Source organism: Mastomys coucha, unplaced genomic scaffold, assembly GCF_008632895.1.
Source record: "Mastomys coucha isolate ucsf_1 unplaced genomic scaffold, UCSF_Mcou_1 pScaffold18, whole genome shotgun sequence".
Classification (NCBI taxonomy): Eukaryota; Metazoa; Chordata; class Mammalia; order Rodentia; family Muridae; genus Mastomys; species Mastomys coucha.
The window spans coordinates 57,636,747-57,656,926 of NW_022196900.1; the positions used below are offsets into that span (position 1 = coordinate 57,636,747).

Below are 20,180 nucleotides of genomic sequence, written 5' to 3' on the forward strand. Positions count from 1 at the left end.
GTAGGTAAGAGGCTTCCTTGGAGGGCATGAAGACCTGCACTGGGCCCTCCAGCACACACACAAAAAGCCGGACATAGGCATGAGTGCCCACAACCCTAACACTGCGGGCAGAGGCATGTAGATCCTCTGAAAGCTCATTGGCTGGTCAACATCCTAACCAAAACTGGGTGTTTTCAGTTCAGTAAGAGAGCCTATCTCAAAGCAAAAAGGTGGAGAGCAATAAAGCACACACAGCAGCTTATTACTCTGTCCCATATACAAATGCAGTGTGTACACACTCACAGGGACACATTATACTAATTCACAACATAAACAAACATGATTAAATTTAAAGAATGAGGTTGCGTCGTTTTCAGAAAAATCGATGAAAGACTGCCATACAGCACAAACTAAATCTCAGGAAGACGAGATCTCACATGTTCTCTTAAATATGGATGACCTGAGAGTAGATAAGACAGTCTAGAGCAGCAGTTCTCAACCTTGGGTCCTGACCTCTTTGAGGGTGGCAGGTCGAAGGACCCTTTCACAGGAGTTGCCTAATATTATCAGAAAACAGATATTTATATTACTATTCATAAGAGTAACAAAATTACAGTTATGAAGTAGCAATGGAAACAATTTTATGGTTAGGAGTCATCACATGAGGAACCGTATTAAAGGGTCCATATTAACCGCATTAGGAAGGTTGAGGACCACTGATCTAGAGGAACGAAGGAAACTAATGGGAGTGAGTGAAGTGGGGGAGGGCGGTAGTTATGGGGGGAGGGAATGCTCAAAGAACACTGTATATTGCACGAAGATGGCCTTCAGTATAATAAAATTAAATATACCTAAAAGAAACAAAAATAGATTCTAGTTCTCAGGATGCCTAACAAATACACTTGGCATTCTCTTATGCATTTAGATTAAAATAAGGGGGAAGACTTAAAGATGTAGCTCATAGTTTACTAAGCGTGTGCAAGGTTACCTAGTGGATACACAGCACTGGGAGGGAGGGAAGGAGGTACAGAGGGAGGGAGTAAGGGAGGGAAGAAGAGACAATTTTCTATGTAAAACAAATTATACTCACAAATTTATATTTCCTTATATCTTTGTGGACCTGTGAAATGGTGGCTGCAGATCTATAACTTTTTTGTGACACCTCTAAAAAGGTCTGTAGTTGACCTATGTGGTGCTATCACTTTAATTTGTTCCCCAAACTCACATACTGATGGTAGTATATGGGTAGAGCCTTTGGGCTATAGTAGGGATCAGAAGTTGGGAGGATGTAGGGATAATTTCCTATGTACTGTGTGGAAGAATCACCTCTCTATAAAAATATGATGGCCTATTAGCAAAAGGTAGGAAGCAGAAGGTGGGACTTCTGAGAGAGAGATCTGAGGAAGTCTGATGCATGCAACTGAGGAGAGGTAACTAGCTTTGTGGTAGACAAAGAATAGTTTAAATGGGTTTTACAATTTACAAGCTACTCAGGAATGAGCCAAAGATCATGGCCTAGGCATTAATTCATAAATAAATAAGCCTCCGAGTCATTACTCGGGAACCGGGGCCCAGGTGGGAGAGCCGGAGATTACAGGAGGGTGGGATCCCCACAATAGGGTTAGGGGCTTTTAGGAAGAGAGCGGGACCTCAGTTCATTTGCTTGCTCTTTCCCTGCCATGTCACGATACAGCAAGGAGGTCCTCCCCAGACATCAGTACCTCAATACTCACTCACCTAGTTTCCAGTACTGTCAGGGGGCTGGGGGGAAATAACTCCGTGTCTTATAAATTAGCTAGGAGTAGGCATTCTATGATAAGCTGGGACTTCAATATGGTGTCGAGGTACAATAGTTCCTGTAAGCAGCACTAGCCCTTTCAAGCCAAGGTGGTGCCTTTGTAAATTACCACTACAGGGCACTAAATGTTTCCACAGGACTGAAAAGACCAACTCCATTTACCCCTGAGGGCTTACGAGTGAACTTCTAGAATAGCTGAGCTAATCCACCTCACAAGTCTGTCCACTACTTTTAAAAGCAAAGAGAATTACAAAATTCATGCATACCAATAAATGGTCATAATGAAATAATGCTTGACAAAAAGAAAAACTAACAAACTTGAATAGAAAAGAAATATCTGCTAATACATTGCACATATAATGCAGTAGAGAACCAGACAAATTAAGTGTTGTCAAGGATATTACACTGAACTAAAGTCAGCAACGCTTTTGTAGTACAGCATATTTGAATGGACACTTTGGGGCCTAGGGATGCAGCTCAGCAGGTACACTACTTACTTGTGTATCATACATGAAGAGCTGGGTTTGATCCCTAGCAGCACATAAACTGATGGTAGGTATGATCAACTGGCACTCGAGAGGTGGAGGCAGGAATATTACAACTTTAAGGTCATCCTGGACTATACAGTAAGTTCAAAGGCCAGCTTGGGTTATGAGATTCTGTCTTTACACAAATGAAAAGTATTTCCTTTCCCATCCAGTGAAATCAATGACTACACTCTCATACAGGAATTGAGGTAATATTTTCATCTCGAACTGTTGTGAAATAAATGGTACTACACTGCATCTATACCACACTGTAAAGTTCTACACTATTCAAGGTATAAGGTGTTAATCCTGGGGAGCCATGAACCTAGAAGCCATTATGTTGGCATGTCTATTGCAAAAGGTAGGCTGGGGCAGTATTGAAAGGACCTGACATTTCACAGATTTTCATGTTCTTAAAGGCCCTCTAACGGGGTAAGAAAACCGGATGCTAACATATAGGTGTTGCTTTGGTCAGACCCCAGTATGTCACTCGGAGCTCTTACACTGGCAGCTGCTTGGCTATGCTCACAGAGGGCAGGCAGTGATATCTGGCTGGTGTTCCCACATTGTCTATCCAGTGTCCAGAGTAACGGTAGTGAGCTGCAGTAGTCACACACACCTGGCCTTCCATAGCTGGTGTGTCACTCTCCAAGCAAAAGGACACAGTTCACACTTGAGAGACCAGAAGTCTCCGTGTGCCTCACAGTTCCACGCACTGGACATCTGTAGCTCCTAGGGTACAACACAGAACTGAGGGCTGCAGCATCGCAGGTGGGTTGACACATAGGGCCTGCAAGCCAAACAGCATGAATCCTGTTTGTTTACACCATGAATCAACTGCTTTCCAAGGACCACAATGAGGAAGGCAGCTCTACTCAATAATAAAGGTCTTCTTAATAACAGGTCAATAAAATGTGAATAAATTATGTTTTTTATTTTTCACAAAAAAAATGACAAGTGATGTGTAAAGGATATGACAGTAATACAATCATAACAATAATAGACTAGCTATCTCATAGAGACAGAAGCCAGCCCATGAAAAATAGTATACTGATTTTAAGAAAGACTGTTAAATAAATCTAAAAATAGTATATTTTAACTAAACCAACAAATCAAGGTTGAGCACATGTCAAAACATCATCTAGAACCCATAAAGTGATACTAAAGGAAAAGGAAAATCTGGAATTCCACACACAGGGCTCTTGATTTGAAATCAGGGAGGCTCAAATCCTAAAACAAAAAAAAATGGAAAAGAAGGTTAAAAATGCTCCCATCAAGGTATGCAGACACATTTCTGCTTTTTACCCTTTTCAGCTGAGGATACAATGTAGGCCTAATGCATGCGAGGCAATGCCCCACCTCTGACCTATCTCCTAGCTCATGATAGACATTTGAACATTTATCCAATCAATACATTTTCCCCTTACTCTTAGAGTAATTTTATATGCTATAAAAAAGGTCACAAGGTGCCTGAAATGGCTCAGTGGATAAAGGTGTTTGCCAACAAGCCTGATGATGTGACTTCAATCTCCAGAATGCACATGGCAGAAGGTAAGAGTAGACTTCCCCAGGTATGCCATGGTAAGCACATACACACATACACACACATGCGTGTGCGCACACACACACACACACACACACATACACACACAGAGACAGAGAGAGACACAGAGAGGGAGAGACAGAGAGAGAGAGGAATTAGAAAAATAGAAAAATGTATTTAGGACTATCTAAAGCTTGATTTTATTTTTCTGTGTTTATGCATGGGGTGGGAGGGGGGGAGTGCCCATGCAGATGCAACTGCTCTAGGTGACCAGAAGAGGGTGTTGGATACTACAGCTGGAGATACAGGCAGCTGTGAACCAACCAAACTGGATACTAGAAAATAAACTAAGTCCTTTGGGAGAGCACTATGTGCTCTACAAGAAAGAATTTTAAACCAAACATGGTGGTTTATGCCTGTTATCCCACCCATCAGGAAGCTGGGACAGGAGAATAAAGAGTTTGAGGCTAGTCTGAGCCACATAGTGAGTTTCAGGCTAGCCTGGGCTATATAGTAAAAATCTGGAAACTTAGTTTATAGCCAGTTTTGTATTTTGCAGAGGTGATCACTGTTTAATCCTATAACAATAAGATATACTCAATAATTGCAACGTGAGAAAAATAATCTGCCCATTTGGCAAACCTACGCTTTATATTCTATTTATACATCACAAACATATAGAACAATGTCTCCTCCCTTCCTCACCTCTAAAACAAGTCTCTGAGATAGAGTTCTACCATGGTGGTCTGGACATCTAACCTGCCTTCTTCAGCCTGTATGAGTGAGAACAGCTGGACAGCTAAAGGTGGGCTTTGATATAAAGTACAGTACATGCCATCTACACGCTTTATAACAGAGAATGAATGTACCAGAGAATGTATTTCCTGACCTACCCACGTCCTTCTGAGAAAATCTGGACAGCATTGGAAAATTATTAACTAGACTAGCATAGTAAATGGAACAAGTCTTTGTAGTAGCAGATATTCAGCCAGGAAGACTTCAGTACTTCTCAGTCTAGCCAGTAGTCCTATTAATAGCTGAAATCAGTAACGTCATGGGTAGACCCAACTTTAGCTTGGACTAAGTACTTAAAGACATTAAAAGTTTGGATGTTCCAGGTTTTGAATTTAGGGAAGAAGAAAAGGAGATTTAAAATCCTATTGCACGGCAGTGGTGGCGCAAGCCTTTAATCTCAGCACTTGGGAGGCAGAGGCAGGCGGATTTCTAAGTTCGAGGCCAGCCTGGTCTATAGAGTGAGTTCCAGGACAGCCAGGGCTACACAGAGAAACCTTGTCTCAAACAACAACAACAAGAAAAAAAGCAACAACAACAACAAAAAAACAAAAAACAATAAAACAAAACAAAAAAATCCTATTAATACTGGACATGATAGGGCATATCTATAGTCTTAGCATTTGGTAGGTGTAAACATGAGGACCTGGAGTTTGAGGTCATGTCGGGCAACATAGCAAGTTCCAGGACACTCTAAACTATCTACTGATATCTACCTAAAAAAAAAAAAAACGAGCAACAGGATGTGGATGGAGTTCAGTTTTGGAGCACTTGCATGGCATATGCTAGGCCCTGGGTTCAATCCCCAGCACTGAAAAGAAAAGAAAAGAAAAGAAAAGAAAAGAAAAGAAAAGAAACAAGGCCATAAACACTGAGTTGTGGATGGGAGAAAGAGGCCCAGGCCTGGGAGAGCTAAGTGACAGTTGATGGCTGATGGGAGGAAGGAATCCTTGTCCCTAGCAGTGTGACCACTAGGCTAAGCGCCTGTCCCAGTAATGAGTGCCCCATCCAATGTGTCACAAAGCAAAAGTGAAAAGTCAGGATAATGGGAGAGAGACCTATTAGGAGGAAGGAGGTGAATCAATGGGGATAGGAAGTGATAAGAGAACAAGGGGGAGGGAGGGGAGTGTGACCAGACCACAGTATGTCATATACGTGTGTGAAATTGTTAAAAAAAAAATTAGTTTCTTAAAAACAACAACAACAACAAAACTCTTCTCAAAACCAAACCAAGAATCAAACAAAAGACTATCTTGGCCAGAGAAATGGACAAGAGAAAGCACTTCGCACAGAAGCACATGTACCATACCCCACCAAAACCACCATGTAATATTTTTTTTTTGTTGTGAAAATAATATTGACTGGAAACAAAGACTCTGTATAGGACACTTCAGGCATTTGAGCAGTGTAAGAACATTTTCAGTGGACACTTACACACACGTGAATCTGAACTTTCTGATAAAGGTAAACGAGAAGCTTGGGGTATAAAATGATCTCTCAAACCTTCCCATGGCTCTTACAGTCTTATATGTCCACGAGAAACACAGAGTTAAGGTGAGAGAGATGCATAGCACTTACTGTTCCTCTTTTGAAACACTTATGGATACAACTGTGTTTTTCTAAATGTTTCATTAGTAATGCTGAGTCTTGTAAGTCTGGTTCCATAATAGTCTATAATGTAACTACTTCCATCTGAAGGTCCAACAATCTAGAAAAGATAAACATTTTAAGTTATCCTTCTTATAAAAGATAATTTGAGTTTACCTTTGTTAGTAAGCAATAAAATTATTTCAGTTGCCCAACCCCACCTGACCCCCACCCCTCAAAAAAAAAAAAAAAAAAAAAAAAAGCAAAGCAGGTGAAGTGGAAAGAGGCTCACGGGATAAAAAGAAATGCTGCAAGGACTGGCTTCTCCAAACTGTGTGCCCCTTGCTCTGGCCTCCCCACCCCTATGCTTAGCTCCTGTTCTCTCAGCAGGCTGGCAATGCCACAACCATGTATTCCACCTCAGCCTTTTCCAATACTCTTCTCTCCCCACTGTTTACACACCAATTCCAGGGAAGGGCTTTCTCAGATATGTTTGTGGCTGATGACTATGGCTGGATAATGGCTACATCCATGTAAATAAAATCTAGTCTGACTGTCTAGGCCAGATTCCCAGAAGGAGATGAGACAGCAGTGTAACTGACTACAACCACCTAGAATGCAAAGAAAAGACGCTGAGAGAACATTCACACGCTGGGGATAGAGGGAAGACTCAGCAGGTATGAACACTGACTGATCCTACAGAAGACCCAGGTTTGACTCCCAACATCCACATAGTGGCTCACAACCATATGTAACTCCAGTACCAAGGGATCTGATGCCCTCTTTGGGCCAGAGGCACTGAACGCACATGATGCACAGACATACATGAAAACAAAATAATCATACACACAAAAAAATAAAAATATATTTATTTAAACAATACACATGTCCACTGCATCATATGTCCACTGTTAGCCACATCAGTATAATTAAGATTCTACAGATTATTATTTAAGACAGAAATCTCCAGGCCACTGAGATGGCTCACCAAGCCCAGAGAAGCTTTTTACCAAGCCTGACCACCTCCGTTTGATCTCTGGAACCTACATGGTGAATGGAGAAAAACAACTCCAGCAGCTTATCCTCTAACCTCTACATGGCATGTCCCTCCATATATACATATCAACAAGTAGTAAACAAGAATTTGCCAAGTTAGTTAGTTTTATAGGTATCATTACTCTGTAAAACTAACCTGCCTAGTACCAGGCTTCAGTAGACACGTTTCACTATTTTTCTGTTGTGTCTCCTGTCATTGTGGTCATTTCTCCAAGCAGTATTGGGAAAGCTATCATCAAAGCCTACTCTGAATATTACAATAACAATTTCCCCTATGTATAAAAACCTCTGAGGATTTTTGGTCCCCGGAGGTTGGTAGGCCAACCTGACAACAACTTATACAGAACTCTGGCTTTGGTCTCAATTGTGGCTGTAAAATACCTGGCCGAGGCTGACCTTGGGCCATGGGAGTTTTTCTTTAAAGTTCCAATGAGCAGCTGCCTCAGATCCAAACACAGGGTGAGAACTATGGACAGACCCAGTGAGGCTGGGATGCCTTGCTGTTGGTAGTTTGCCTGCTTACACAAGTATTCCCTACAGTTCTGTGGGACGTGGAAACTGTGGGAATATGTAAGGACATGGTGTCCTGCAGTGCCATAGCATTAGAGCATCAGGACAGGCACGGTGGCAACAGGGAAGTGTGGCAGTAGTTTCATATACTTTTACGTCTCAAGGCTCTGAGAGTGCGTGTACATATTTTACAGATGAATAAATGGAAGCCTGCACTTCCATAGAATGGGAATAGCTCTGAGTGAGAAGCCTGCACATGCACCTGACAGAAACCCCTGAGATCAGACTGCTATAATAAAAAAGATGCACTGCAGAGGGACCTCACACAATACAGTGCTTGGTGTTAATTCTGTTGAAGGTAGTTTCTCCAAGTTTGTCAGTACGTTAGGGTTGGCTGTTGTTACTAAGGTGTTTAAAGTGGCATTGTATTTTGAGGGCATTTCTGATAGCTTACTAATCTATTGGTCCTGGGAGCAGTGGGAAAGTTTTCACATGGGAAGAACTGCAACAGCCTGGCAAAATTCTTTGGGCCTGCAGTGAGCTGGAATAGGTGCATCCCAAATGTCCTGTCAAATGTCTACCAATCAAGGCTGTGTCAGCCTGCATGCCAGTTACAAATCTCATTTTCCAGAACCTTTACATAAAGCCATTTAATATGTTAAGTAAAAACAAAATTATTATGGTTTGTGAAGAATTTATTCCTTTTTTTAAAAAGTAGATGACATTTAAATTTTGTGGTATTTATAGACTGTTGGATACATTTAAAAATTGATCTAACAGTTTTATTTAAACATGTCAATATTTAAAATTACATCCCATGCAACTATTTAAATTTATGATGGAAAACTTAAATGTCAATTTAAAAATATGCAGAGGGTACAGACTTAAAAATATTCTTTTAAGGGTTATACAACTGAAGTAAAAAAAGCTGTCACGAACACTTCTCATTTAAAAGTGATTTCAGAGCTAGGAGTTGTGATGCAAAACTGTAATCCTAGCACTTAAGAAATGGAGGCAGGGGGATCACCACAAGTTCAAGGTCAACCTGAGCTATACAAAAAACTGTTTTACAAAAAAATAAACAAACAGGGACTGAAAAAATGATTCAAAAGTTAAGAGCAGTTGTCACTCACACAGAGGACCTGGCTGTGGTTGCCAGCATCCACATGGTGACTTCCCAACCATCCACAACATCAGTTTCAGGGAGCTGACACTCTCTTCTATCCTTGCCAAGCACCAGAAACACTTGTGGTCCATATATACACACTCTGGGAAAACACTCATATACATAAGTAAATCTAAATGATAAAAACAAAAGGACTTTAGTTTAAAAATATAAATATAGTTCATTCAGTCTCAAAAACTAAAAAGGCTGGACATAGCAGTATGCAACTGTAGTCCCAGATACTTGGAGGTGGGGGCTAAGGTAAGAATACAAAGGAATTGAGCTGCTTGAACTAAGGAATGTGAAGCCAGTCTGGGCTACATAATGAGAATCCATCTCATAGAAACAAAAACTTAACTCAACAAACACTTAATTCCTACACTTCCAGGAAGGCACCAGACTACCAGCATGTGACAGTGATAAGCTCCATACCAGGGAGCTTCCTCTAGTGGATTCAACTACTACCTACACAGCCAGCTGCTTATGGATGTCAGCTGCTGCTATGTGTGTTGACTTAATTCCTAAAGATTAAATTAACTTTCCTGACATTTATGAATGCTATGTATAAATTTAAGTACAAATTAATGCATCTGTGACATTTTTTTGTGGCTAGGGTCATGAGGAATTACTAGGAACATTAAGCTAAGAGAAGAATGGGTAATTAGAAGATGACATTCTTAGACTTTATTAAGAAAACAAAAAAGTGAAGTTTAGCTAGTGGAAAGGGGCCAAATAACACTGCAAAAAAATATCTGGGAGCATGCAATTCTTCTGGAGCTGAGCCTTTTGATCTACATTTCTTCCTGTACTATTTTTCCTGATAATTGCATTTACTCATTGAAGAAAAATACACAAATGTTAGAAATAGGGTGATAGATGATTGGGTGACTTTTTAATATCATGCATTTCTAATAAGCACATGTGCAGTTGATTCTAAGCACGGATGCTTTATAATATGTCAGCCACTGACTTGTAGAAAGGCTAAGTGTTAGTCCCCTCCCCTTCCTATATGAAGATACCACTCATAAGAGTTTACATGAATATGGTTCAATGTTGTGTATAACTAGAAATCATATTATAGAGCATTTATTTCCCCTTGAGTTATGTTAGTTCTTCCAAGTTCTTTGTCATACAAGCAGGTGAACAGGAGAGCCAACACACTTTTGGGTCAACGAGATGACTCAGTGGATAAAATGTATTTGCTGTCTACCCAGACAGTCAGAGCTCCTTGGAACCCACAATGGAAGGAGATCCAACTCCACAGAATTGACCTTTGACCTCTACATGTATGTCATGATATGTGCCTGCACACACACACACACACACACACACACATACACACACACACACACTCAAATGTAAAAAACAAAATTGAATTAAAAACTTAAATTAAGAACTTTCTATAATACACATTAATGTCTTCTAAGTACAAAGCCCTAAAGCCACAAAACTCAAACCCAGCAGTTTTTGTATAGCTGCTCTAATAATTAATTACAAACACTGAGGGTAGCAGACATTTATAGTTCCTGAAGACAAAAGCTGCAAGGTTCTGGAGTCGACTGGCATTCTCTAGCCATCAATTGCACCAGATTAGGGTCTACACCATAAACCTAGATGACGTCCCCATATCAAGATCTAAAACTTGCCTGCATTAGAAGTAACGCTCACAGCTTTCTTTGGCCTGGCCATGGAAATGGGGGTGTACTGCAGAGAACTTCTTGCTCTTTATCCTTGATGCTCTTGGTCTATCTCTCTGACAATCCTCCCCGAATCAATACACACTCATAACCCCTCAATCCACCCTCCCACTTACAAGTACCTATACACACAACAGGCACACACTGGGCTGCCATGGGATCTGGATCTGTACTTAGAAATGTGAAATTCTTTGAATAAATATCTACAGGAGCTACAGAAATTAATCAGTGGCTGCTCTTCCAGTGAGTAAGGTTCGATTGCTAGGACCCATACAGTGGCTTATAACTCTTCATAACTTCAGTACCAGACAGCTCAACCCCTGTCTTTGGCCTCAGTGGGCACAGGAATGCAACTGGTACACAGGTATGCATGCAAACAAAACACCTCATATACATATAAATAAATGATTAAAAACTACTGCTTAAAATTTTACCTCGTAGTACTGTGCTATTCATCTTCATAGCTGAAAACTCTTCTCCTTTTTTACTTATTTGTTTGTGTTCCAGGGGGATTTAAGTCAGGGACTCCTGTATACTTGGCAGGCTTTCTACCAAGCAGTCTCTCCAGTCTTTTTACTTTATTTGGATACAGGGTTTAATTAACTGACACAGACCAACCTTGAATTCACTAGAGCCCAGGTAGGCTTTGAACTTGCAATCTTCCTGCCTCAGCTTCCCAAGTAGCCAGGATTACAGGCCTGAGCCACTAGATCTAGCTAAAATTATTGTCACAGTAAACTATGATTTTAAGGCATTTTCATGTTGCTGTGTAACACTTGGGTAAACATTTTCAATTCCTAGTTTCACATTCAAGAAAACACATATACACCCTGAGAGAGGGGGGATAACAGGATGGATAGATAGATAGATAGATAGATAGATAGATAGATACATACATACATACATACATACATACATATATACATACATACATACATACATACATAGACAGACAGACAGATAGATAGATGATGGATGGATAGACAGGTAGGTAGGTAGGTAGGTAGATAGATATTGACAGACAGACACACAGAGACAGAGTCCTACTCCATTCTTATAAGCATACATCAAGTATACCTGAAAGCACATACAGTAATGGCTGCTCAGCATTACTGAATGTAATTAACACTTTTGAACTATCCATTTAAATAAGACAGTTTCACAACTTTGTTAAATATTTTACTGCATACAAGAAGTTTACTTTACCTGAATTTTATTAATATGTCTGCACCTTATAAGTATTTGATTTTATTGTAAAACAAATTTTTCTTTGTGCATATTCAAGTGGCTTTCAATAAAAATAAATTAAATTTAAAAAAGTACTTCATTACCTACACTTCAGCAACATATACAGACCCCAGTTAACATACTGAATTGTTGACACCAGACTTCTTAGATAACCCAACTAGTCTGTAAATTTAAAATGTCATGAATGGATTCAGAAACAAAGAGAAGGGCTGGGAATATAGGTCAGCGGCAGAGCATTTATGAATGAAGAGCCACAAACAAATGAAGAGATAAGCACTAATTGCTTTTTCTTTTTCTTTTTGAGCAGGGTCTCAGGTGGCCCAGACTGACATAGAACTCCTAATTCTCAGGCCACAACGTCTCAAGTGCTAAGATTAAACAAGCAAGTGCTAAGATTAAATAAGTATGCCATTACATACAAGTTGAGTTTTATTGTCTGTTTGTTTGTTTTGTTGAAACAGGGTTTCACAGTGTAGCCCAGGCTGTTCTGGGATTCAGTTCGTAGTCCCGCTTAACCTCAGCTCAAGATCATTTTGCCTCAACCCCTAGAGTACTGAGATTACAGTCATGAGCCAACATACCTCTTTTACTACTTATAACTTTCTCCATAAAAAGACTGCAAATATGAACACTGGCAGAAGAAAACACTGACTAGATCAAATCATCTTCTAAGGAGCTATTACACTGTCTACAGTCAGAGGACAACCACGCAGCTTGTCCATCCTGATCCCCTGGGCAAGCTGAACTCTACTGTGTCCATACTGACTTCTCGTCAAGTTTATTTCTTATATGACAGCATGAGAACCATCTGATCAGGGTCACATTTTATGTAGGATCAGAATGTCCAGTCAAATACAAGAATTTACAGATTTGAGCCACTTGATTTCACTGCTTCTAACAGCTGATCATTTTAATCTAAATGACTAATATAAATACTGTTCTTTTAGTAGTAGCACTCACTATGATGTCTCCTGAGGAAAGCACAGCTTAGGGGTTAGTCAGACCAGTTTTAAATATTTGTCACTAAGCCACTAAATGTCCCTGCAGGATAAGTGAACTGAAACCTACCTAATAAAGTCAGAACAGGAGCACACACACTATTAGTCTCCTCAGTTTCCCAATTTGTCCCATAAATGACATGAGGATTCAGTGAGTAACAGGAGACCACGTGGACAGACTTGATGTTTAGTAGCCTTCTGCTTTTCTGCACTGCTGCCCTACATCAAGCACCCACTGAGTAAGCTGGTCCATGCTCAGCACTGGCACATTTACAAGGGAGCACATTTAGCTCTCCTTTAGTCAACAGTGTGCATGTCAAAGGCTGAGGTGCAGTCGGTGTAGCATTTCGCAGAACAGGCTGTCTTTCCCCAAGGGTAACCATAGCTCTTACATCATTTATGTTTTAAGATAAACTGAAAGGCCTAGGATCTTTAACATTTTAGCAAAATTTAAAAAATTATTCAAGAGGCTGGAGAGATGGCTCAGTGATTAAGAGCCCTGATGCTCTTCCACAGTCCTGAGTTCAATTCCCAGCAACCACATAGTGGCTCACAATCATCTGTAATGGGATCCGGTGCCCTCTTCTGGTACATCTGAAGATAGCTACGGTATAGTCATATGTGAAAAATAAATAAGTAAATCTTTAAAAGAATTATTCAAGATGAAATCAAAATTTTTTGGTTGTCCATTTGGAGACAAACTGTCCCAAAGTTACTGTGTAGCTCAGGCTGGCCTCAAACTGCTGCCTCAAGCTCCCAAGTGCTGGGATTACAGGCGTGAGCCACCATCTGGTTCAAAACTGAAGCTCTCTCTATTTAAAGCCTTCGTTCCTAAGGAAATATTCTGTTAAAAAGTAGACTCTAAGGCCAGGTAGTGGTGGCGCATGCCTTTAATCCCAGCACTTGGGAGGCAGAGGCAGGCGGATCTCTGAGTTTGAGGCCAGCCTCATCTACAGAGTGAGTTCCAGGACAGCCAGGGCTACACAGAGAAACCCTGTCTCGAAAAACAAACAAACAAACAAACAAAGTAGACTCTATTATCAAAGCTCTCTTGGGATTGCTAGATTGAAAGGCCTCTAGGAAAGAGCTCGACTTAGTATCCCTGAGCACTTGCTCACTAGACCTGCCTAATGACAGTGTCAGGCCTACTATAGAGAATTTGTTTATTTTTACTTAGATTTACTTTGTGTGGGTAGGGATGGACGGCAGCTGTGAGTCCGTGTGCCATGGCATATGTGTAGAAATTAGAGGAAATCCTGTAGGAGTTAGCTTTGTCTTTCACCTCTAGAAACAGAGGCAAGACAATCGGGAGTTCACAGCTAGCCTATGATATGTAATATTCTCTCAAAAAACAAACAAGGTGTGTTGAATTTTGGATATTTTAATTTGAACAATACCAACAAAACATGAATTCATTGCATCTTCATCTAAAGTGAGAAGTCTATCCTTATACCTATGTGCATAGGAGTCTTTCCTCTACCTGCATTCACCCATTCCAGTTAGAGGAGACAGGATGTCTGACCAGGCATGGAGCTTGTGTGTAAAGGCAGGAAAAGTCGAACTTTAAAACCGAATATTTTCTTTGTTTAATTCTTTTATCTTTGGTCCATATGCTGCCCTTCCTCACAGTATGCTGGCTGGCAGCAATACTACCAAGCAGCCGGAGCTGAAGACCAGCAGTGCTGAGTGAGAAGACAGAGCAATGCGTAATGATTTAAATGCACACTGACACTCTCACTCAGGACACGAGGTGCTCCATACCCACTTGCCCAAGTGCTATCTGCCAGTAGTCATCCTTGTCTCTAATTGAAGAAGTTTCACTAGTAATCACAACCCATTCACGATTTAACAGAAAGCATCTGGTACTTCTAAGTTAAGCATCTCATAAACTGTACCACTCACCATACCCATCAAGAGAAGGCGAGGCTATCACAGAGAATATAGAATCTGAATGGATTTGGTTTTGCTTGAGGCTACCCCATTACTAGAAACCATGAAGATTACACTTACACTCCTTTGTTCTACATGCAGTGTATTAGCTAAATTAGATTACAACTTCTGTCATTTACACAGAGTGCAATTCATAGAGTGTCTATGCACTTCAAAAATAACCAAAAATCAAAAACCCTGACTTCTGACCCCAGCATGTTGGTACATATACCAGAGTCCCATCAACGTATCCTATTCCAGGGAATGACAAGATGATCATGATTGTCAGGCAAATAAATGGTAAGTGGGAGAAATCATTGCAACCCGCCTTAGAGGCTCGTTACAGAATATGTCATAAAATCAGAAAATTCTTCAGTAAGGAAATCTCTAAGCCACTTGAATCCGTATCTACAGTCATTTCTGAACATGGAGTCCCTTTTGTAATAAGTATAGTACAGCTTTTAAAGCTACAACTTGAGAAATGTTTACTGAAAGTACAACCACTTAGGCCCAGCACCTGCAGGAAAGCTGTAAAGCATTTTGCCACACACATTTGCATGACAGCAGTTTACGAGGCAAAAGCTTCATGGAAGCCAGTCTCCTGCATGTCTCCTGCATGTCTCCTTGGCATTCCCTAACTCAGAGGTAGTCTAGATATGTCCTTGTGAACTCGTGTGCTAGGTGCCCATCAAGATATAATTTACTATAGCTAGACCAAATTGGACATTGCCCTCTGACCTTTACCAAAGTTCCAACATCTTAGCCAAACCCTGGTTTGGAATTTCGTAAAGAATGTTACCCACCCAGACTAATTGCCTTCAGCGTTGTGGGTAGGGCATTGAAGCTTACAGAATGGGAGACTTATCCCAGGGCAAGGTCAAGTAGAATCCTCAATCTCAGTCAGGTACTGCAGCTGAACCTCTCCTAGGAATTAGCAAGAAAGAGACCTGTCTCTACTAGCCCAGAAGATTAGCATAGTGGGCGTTTTTACTAAGGATGGGCAGGACCTTGAGCCGAGTGTGTGTGTGAGAGAGACTGTGCAGCAGTCAGCATTCGAGAATCTACCTCCTGGCTGGTGCACCCACTGCCCCCCGGGACTCCGGCTGGGCCCATGCGGCCCGAGAGTGCTCGGAGCCTGGGGGTGCTGCACCAGTCCAGAGGAGATGGCTGCTGTTTTAGACCCAGTGTGTTTTAGATGGCCTCAGATGTACCTCGACTACTGAGCTGTCAGATTTCTGTTTCTCTTTTGCAATGACTGTTTTTTTGCTATTTTTGAGAAATACATTCAGATACCATACTTCTTTGTGTCGACTCTGTTTATCATCCTCGAATCCCTTGCCCACCTGGCCAGAACTTTCATTACCCCGCGAAATAAGGGGTCCCTGCAACGAACCCAATCCGTGGCAGCATTTATTTCCTAATGTACAAGTGTCACATCTACCAGCAGACCACCAAAGACAGTCTATGTTCCAGACTGAAAGTAACTTACCTGCATTGAAATAAGAATGAAATCAATTAGGCTCCCTATTCCGCAAAATCCTACGGTGCAAAATTTTAACAAGCCTAGGAAAACATATGAAAAGTAGTTTAAAATCTATTAAGTTTCATAAATACTTAAAACAATTCTAGTTTTCTACCAAACTATTACTCTCTAGTATTATGAGAAAAAGTATAATCTTAAAAAAATCAAATCTCACCTAAAAAAATACAAGAACATTTTAAAGGAACTGAATGTACATAAAATGTCACAAAATAGTTTAATAATTCATATAACAACAACTATGAACCATTAGTAACTAAATGAAAAACAAAATACTCTTACAAAACTTAAGAAAAATGAATGTTTACACCTCTACACACCAGGGCTAGGGGAGAGCGCCATGTGCCTGGCCAGCTGGCACAGGGGTTGCAGCACAAGCAGAGCCTCAATACCCCAGAGCTGCAGAATACCTTGTAGCAGCAAAGCCCCTTATTGACCTGATCAGACAAAACACATTATATGATGTAAGTTTTACTGAGCAGAGCAGAAAGTTCAACTCTACACTACCAAGCCACAAAAAATGTCCAAGAAAAATAAAAAAAATTCCAAAATTTGACTAGTAATTCAAATATGTATAGTTCATCCTAGACCTTTTAAAGCTTCTGTTTATTAGCTTTACAGTCAAAATCAAGAGTGGTGGCACATATCTTTAATCCTAGTACTTAGGAGGCAGAGGGACATGGATCTCCACCAGCTTGAAGCTAGAATTTTTGCATCAGCAGTTAAGCAGTTCTTGTAGAAGAACAAGGTTCAATTCCCAGCACCCACATGGTGGTTCACAACCACTTGCAACTCCAGTTTCAGTGAATTTAATGCCCCCTTCTCTTTCTTGTTTTTGCTCCCAGAGGAGGTGATGTGGAGAGTTGGTTTCTCCAAGTAGCCTTGGCCATCCTAGAACCGGCTCTCTAGACCAGGTTGGCTTTGAACTCAGAGATCCGCTTCCCCCTGCCTCCAAGTGCTGGGATTAAGGACATGCGCCACCACTGCCCAGCTCTGATGCCATCTTTTATCCTCCAAGGGCACCTGTACAGACCTGTATATACACTGTACAGACACATACATACCTGCAGGAAAAAGCTATACACATAAAATATAAATAAATAAATCTTAAAACCAATCCTTCTCAAATTACACAATGAAATAGAAAATAAAGGAACATTTCTAGACTCTTTCTACAAGCTAGTATTACCCTGATAACAAAACCAGATGAAGACATAACAACAAATAGAGATCAATCTTCCAAATGAACAAAGATGAAAAAACTCTCAAAAAAATACATGCAGGCTGACCAAGTACATGTCAAAAATATTATTCACAATGATCAAGTTGACTTCGTAACAGTAATGCAATGGTTAAGCATACATAAATCAATGCCTAAGATCACATAATCACATCCACAGATGCAGAAATGGTCTTAACAAAAGTCCAGCACCCCTTTAGGATAAAAGTCGTATAAAAAGATTAGAATTGGAGAAAATATATCAACATACTTAAGGCTATATATAACAAACTATATAGTCAACATCATTGGAAATAGAGAACTTAAGCACTTACACTGCTTCAGAAACGAGACAAGGACACTCATTTTTCTTCTCTTATTCAATACAATACTTAAGTTTTAAACCAGTAAGAAAAGAAAAAGAAGTAATGGAGGCACAAACAGAAAATGAAGATACCATAGTATTTTTACTTATAGATCACATGATTTTCTACATAAATGACCTAAAGACTACCCAGAAAACTCTGAGAAAGTTTCAGAAAAGTATCAGTCTACAAAATTAATACAGAGCCAATTGTGGTGGCTCACACTGGAAGAAGTAGGAAGATCAACAGTTCAAGGCTAGCCTGGGCTACACAAAATTAATATAGAAAATTAGAAGATGCCCAAGGGAGGATGCTTGAATCTCATTCAGAAGGGAAAAATACACATCTGAAGCAGATTGGGGGGGGGGGTTACTGGATAGAAGAATAGATGGGGACAGGAACAGGGTGGAGATCAGGTGTGGGGGGAGTTGGGAGAGAGAACAGAAATGGCTGTGGCATGGGTGAGACTCCTGGGAGTCTTTTGGGGTAACCCTAGCTGAGATACCTAGCTGTGGAAGATATAGAGCCTAAAGAAGCCACCTCCTATAACCAGGCAGGACCCCAGAAGAGAGAGGACACCAACACACCCACAAAACTGTCAACCCAAAATATGTCCAGCTTACAGGAGGTGCAGGGATAAACATAAAGCAGAGATAGAGGAAATGGCTAACCAATGACTGACCCAACCTCAGACCCATCCCATGGGAGAGAGCCAATCCCTGACACGATTAATAACATTCTGCTACTTCTGGTTTCATCTGGGCCTGGAGCTGATCCTGTGTTACATACAGCTCTCCATAACCAAACACCACCTGGAGAGAGCTGGTCTCCCAGGAAGACTCATACACCTGTGACCACAGGTAAGACCACCACTTTTGCTAAATTTCTGGCCCAAGAAGGATCCATCCAGAGTCATCAGGACACAGGAACCAAGGAACAGCTAAGGACAGGACTCTTCCTGCTTCCGTCTGCCTGGAACTGACCCTGTGCCACAGCTCTCCATACACAAATTCCTCCCTGATAGAACTGGTCTCCCACGAGTACTGACACACAGGTTTGTAGTAGGGACAAGCCAGAGTCAAAGACAGCAACACCACAGATAACCAGATGGGGAGAGGCAAATGCAAGAACATAAGCAACAGAAACCAAGGTTACTTGACATCATCTCCCACCACAATGAGTCCTGGATGCAAGGATGGTTAAATATACGGAAATCCATCAATGTAATTCACTGTATAGACAAACTCAAAGAAAAAAAATCATATGATCATCTCATTAGATGTTGAGAAAGGATTTGACAAAATCCAACATCCCTTCATGTTAAAAGTCTTGAAAAGATCAGGAATTCAAGGACCATAACTAAACATAGTAAAAACAATATACAGCAAACCAGTAGCCAACATCCAACTAAATGGAGAGAAACTTGAAGCAATTCCAATAAAATCAGGGACTAGACAAGGCTGCCCACTCTCTCCCTACCTATTCAATATAGTACTCAAAGTCCTAGCCAGAGAAATTAGACAACAAAAGAGATCAAAGGGATACGAATTGGAAAGGAAGAAGTCAAATTATCACTGTTTGCTCATGATATGATAGTATACTTAAGTGATCCCAAAAATTCTACCAGAGAAGTCCTAAATCTGATAAACAACTTCAGCAAAGTGGCTGGATATAAAATTAACTCAAGCAAATCAGTGGCCTTCCTCTGCACAAAGAATAAATAGGCTGAGAAAGAAATTAGGGAAATAACACCCTTTACAATAGTCACAAATAATATAAAATACCTTGGTGTGACTCTAATAAAACAAGTTAAAGATCTGTATGACAAGAACTTCAAGTCTCTGAAGAAAGAAATCGAAGACGTCAGGAGATGGAACCATCTCCCATGCTCATGGATTGGCAGGATTAATATAGCAAAAATGGCCATCTTGCCGAAAGCGATCTATAGATTCAATGCAATCCCCATCAAAATAACAAATCAATTCTTCATAGTTAGAAAGAGCAATTATCAAATTCATTTGGAATAACAAAAAAACCAGGATAGTGAAAACTATTCTCAACTATAAAAGAATTTCTGGGGGAATCACCATCCCTGACCTCAAGCTGTACTACAGAGCAACAGTGATTAAAAACTGCATGGAATTGGTACAGTAGCAGGTAAGTAGATCAATGGAATAGAACTGAAGACCCAGAAATGAACCCACACACCTATGGTCACTTGATCTTT

General features: G+C 40.5%; 1 protein-coding gene across 1 annotated transcript in view; it reads right to left on the reverse strand.

Annotated features, from left to right (window-relative positions):
• Positions 1-3,216: 3,216 nt before the first annotated feature.
• The window catches only part of Tm2d1 (TM2 domain containing 1), a 30,453-nt gene continuing 13,489 nt past the window's right edge, over positions 3,217-20,180 (reverse strand). Inside the window, exons 5-7 of the mRNA XM_031377899.1 lie at positions 16,319-16,392; positions 6,218-6,347; positions 3,217-3,534 (exon numbers count right to left, since the gene is read on the reverse strand). Coding sequence (XP_031233759.1) covers positions 6,237-6,347; positions 16,319-16,392 — 185 coding nt within the window. The 3' untranslated portion in view covers positions 3,217-3,534; positions 6,218-6,236. The remainder of the gene's footprint in view (positions 3,535-6,217; positions 6,348-16,318; positions 16,393-20,180) is intronic.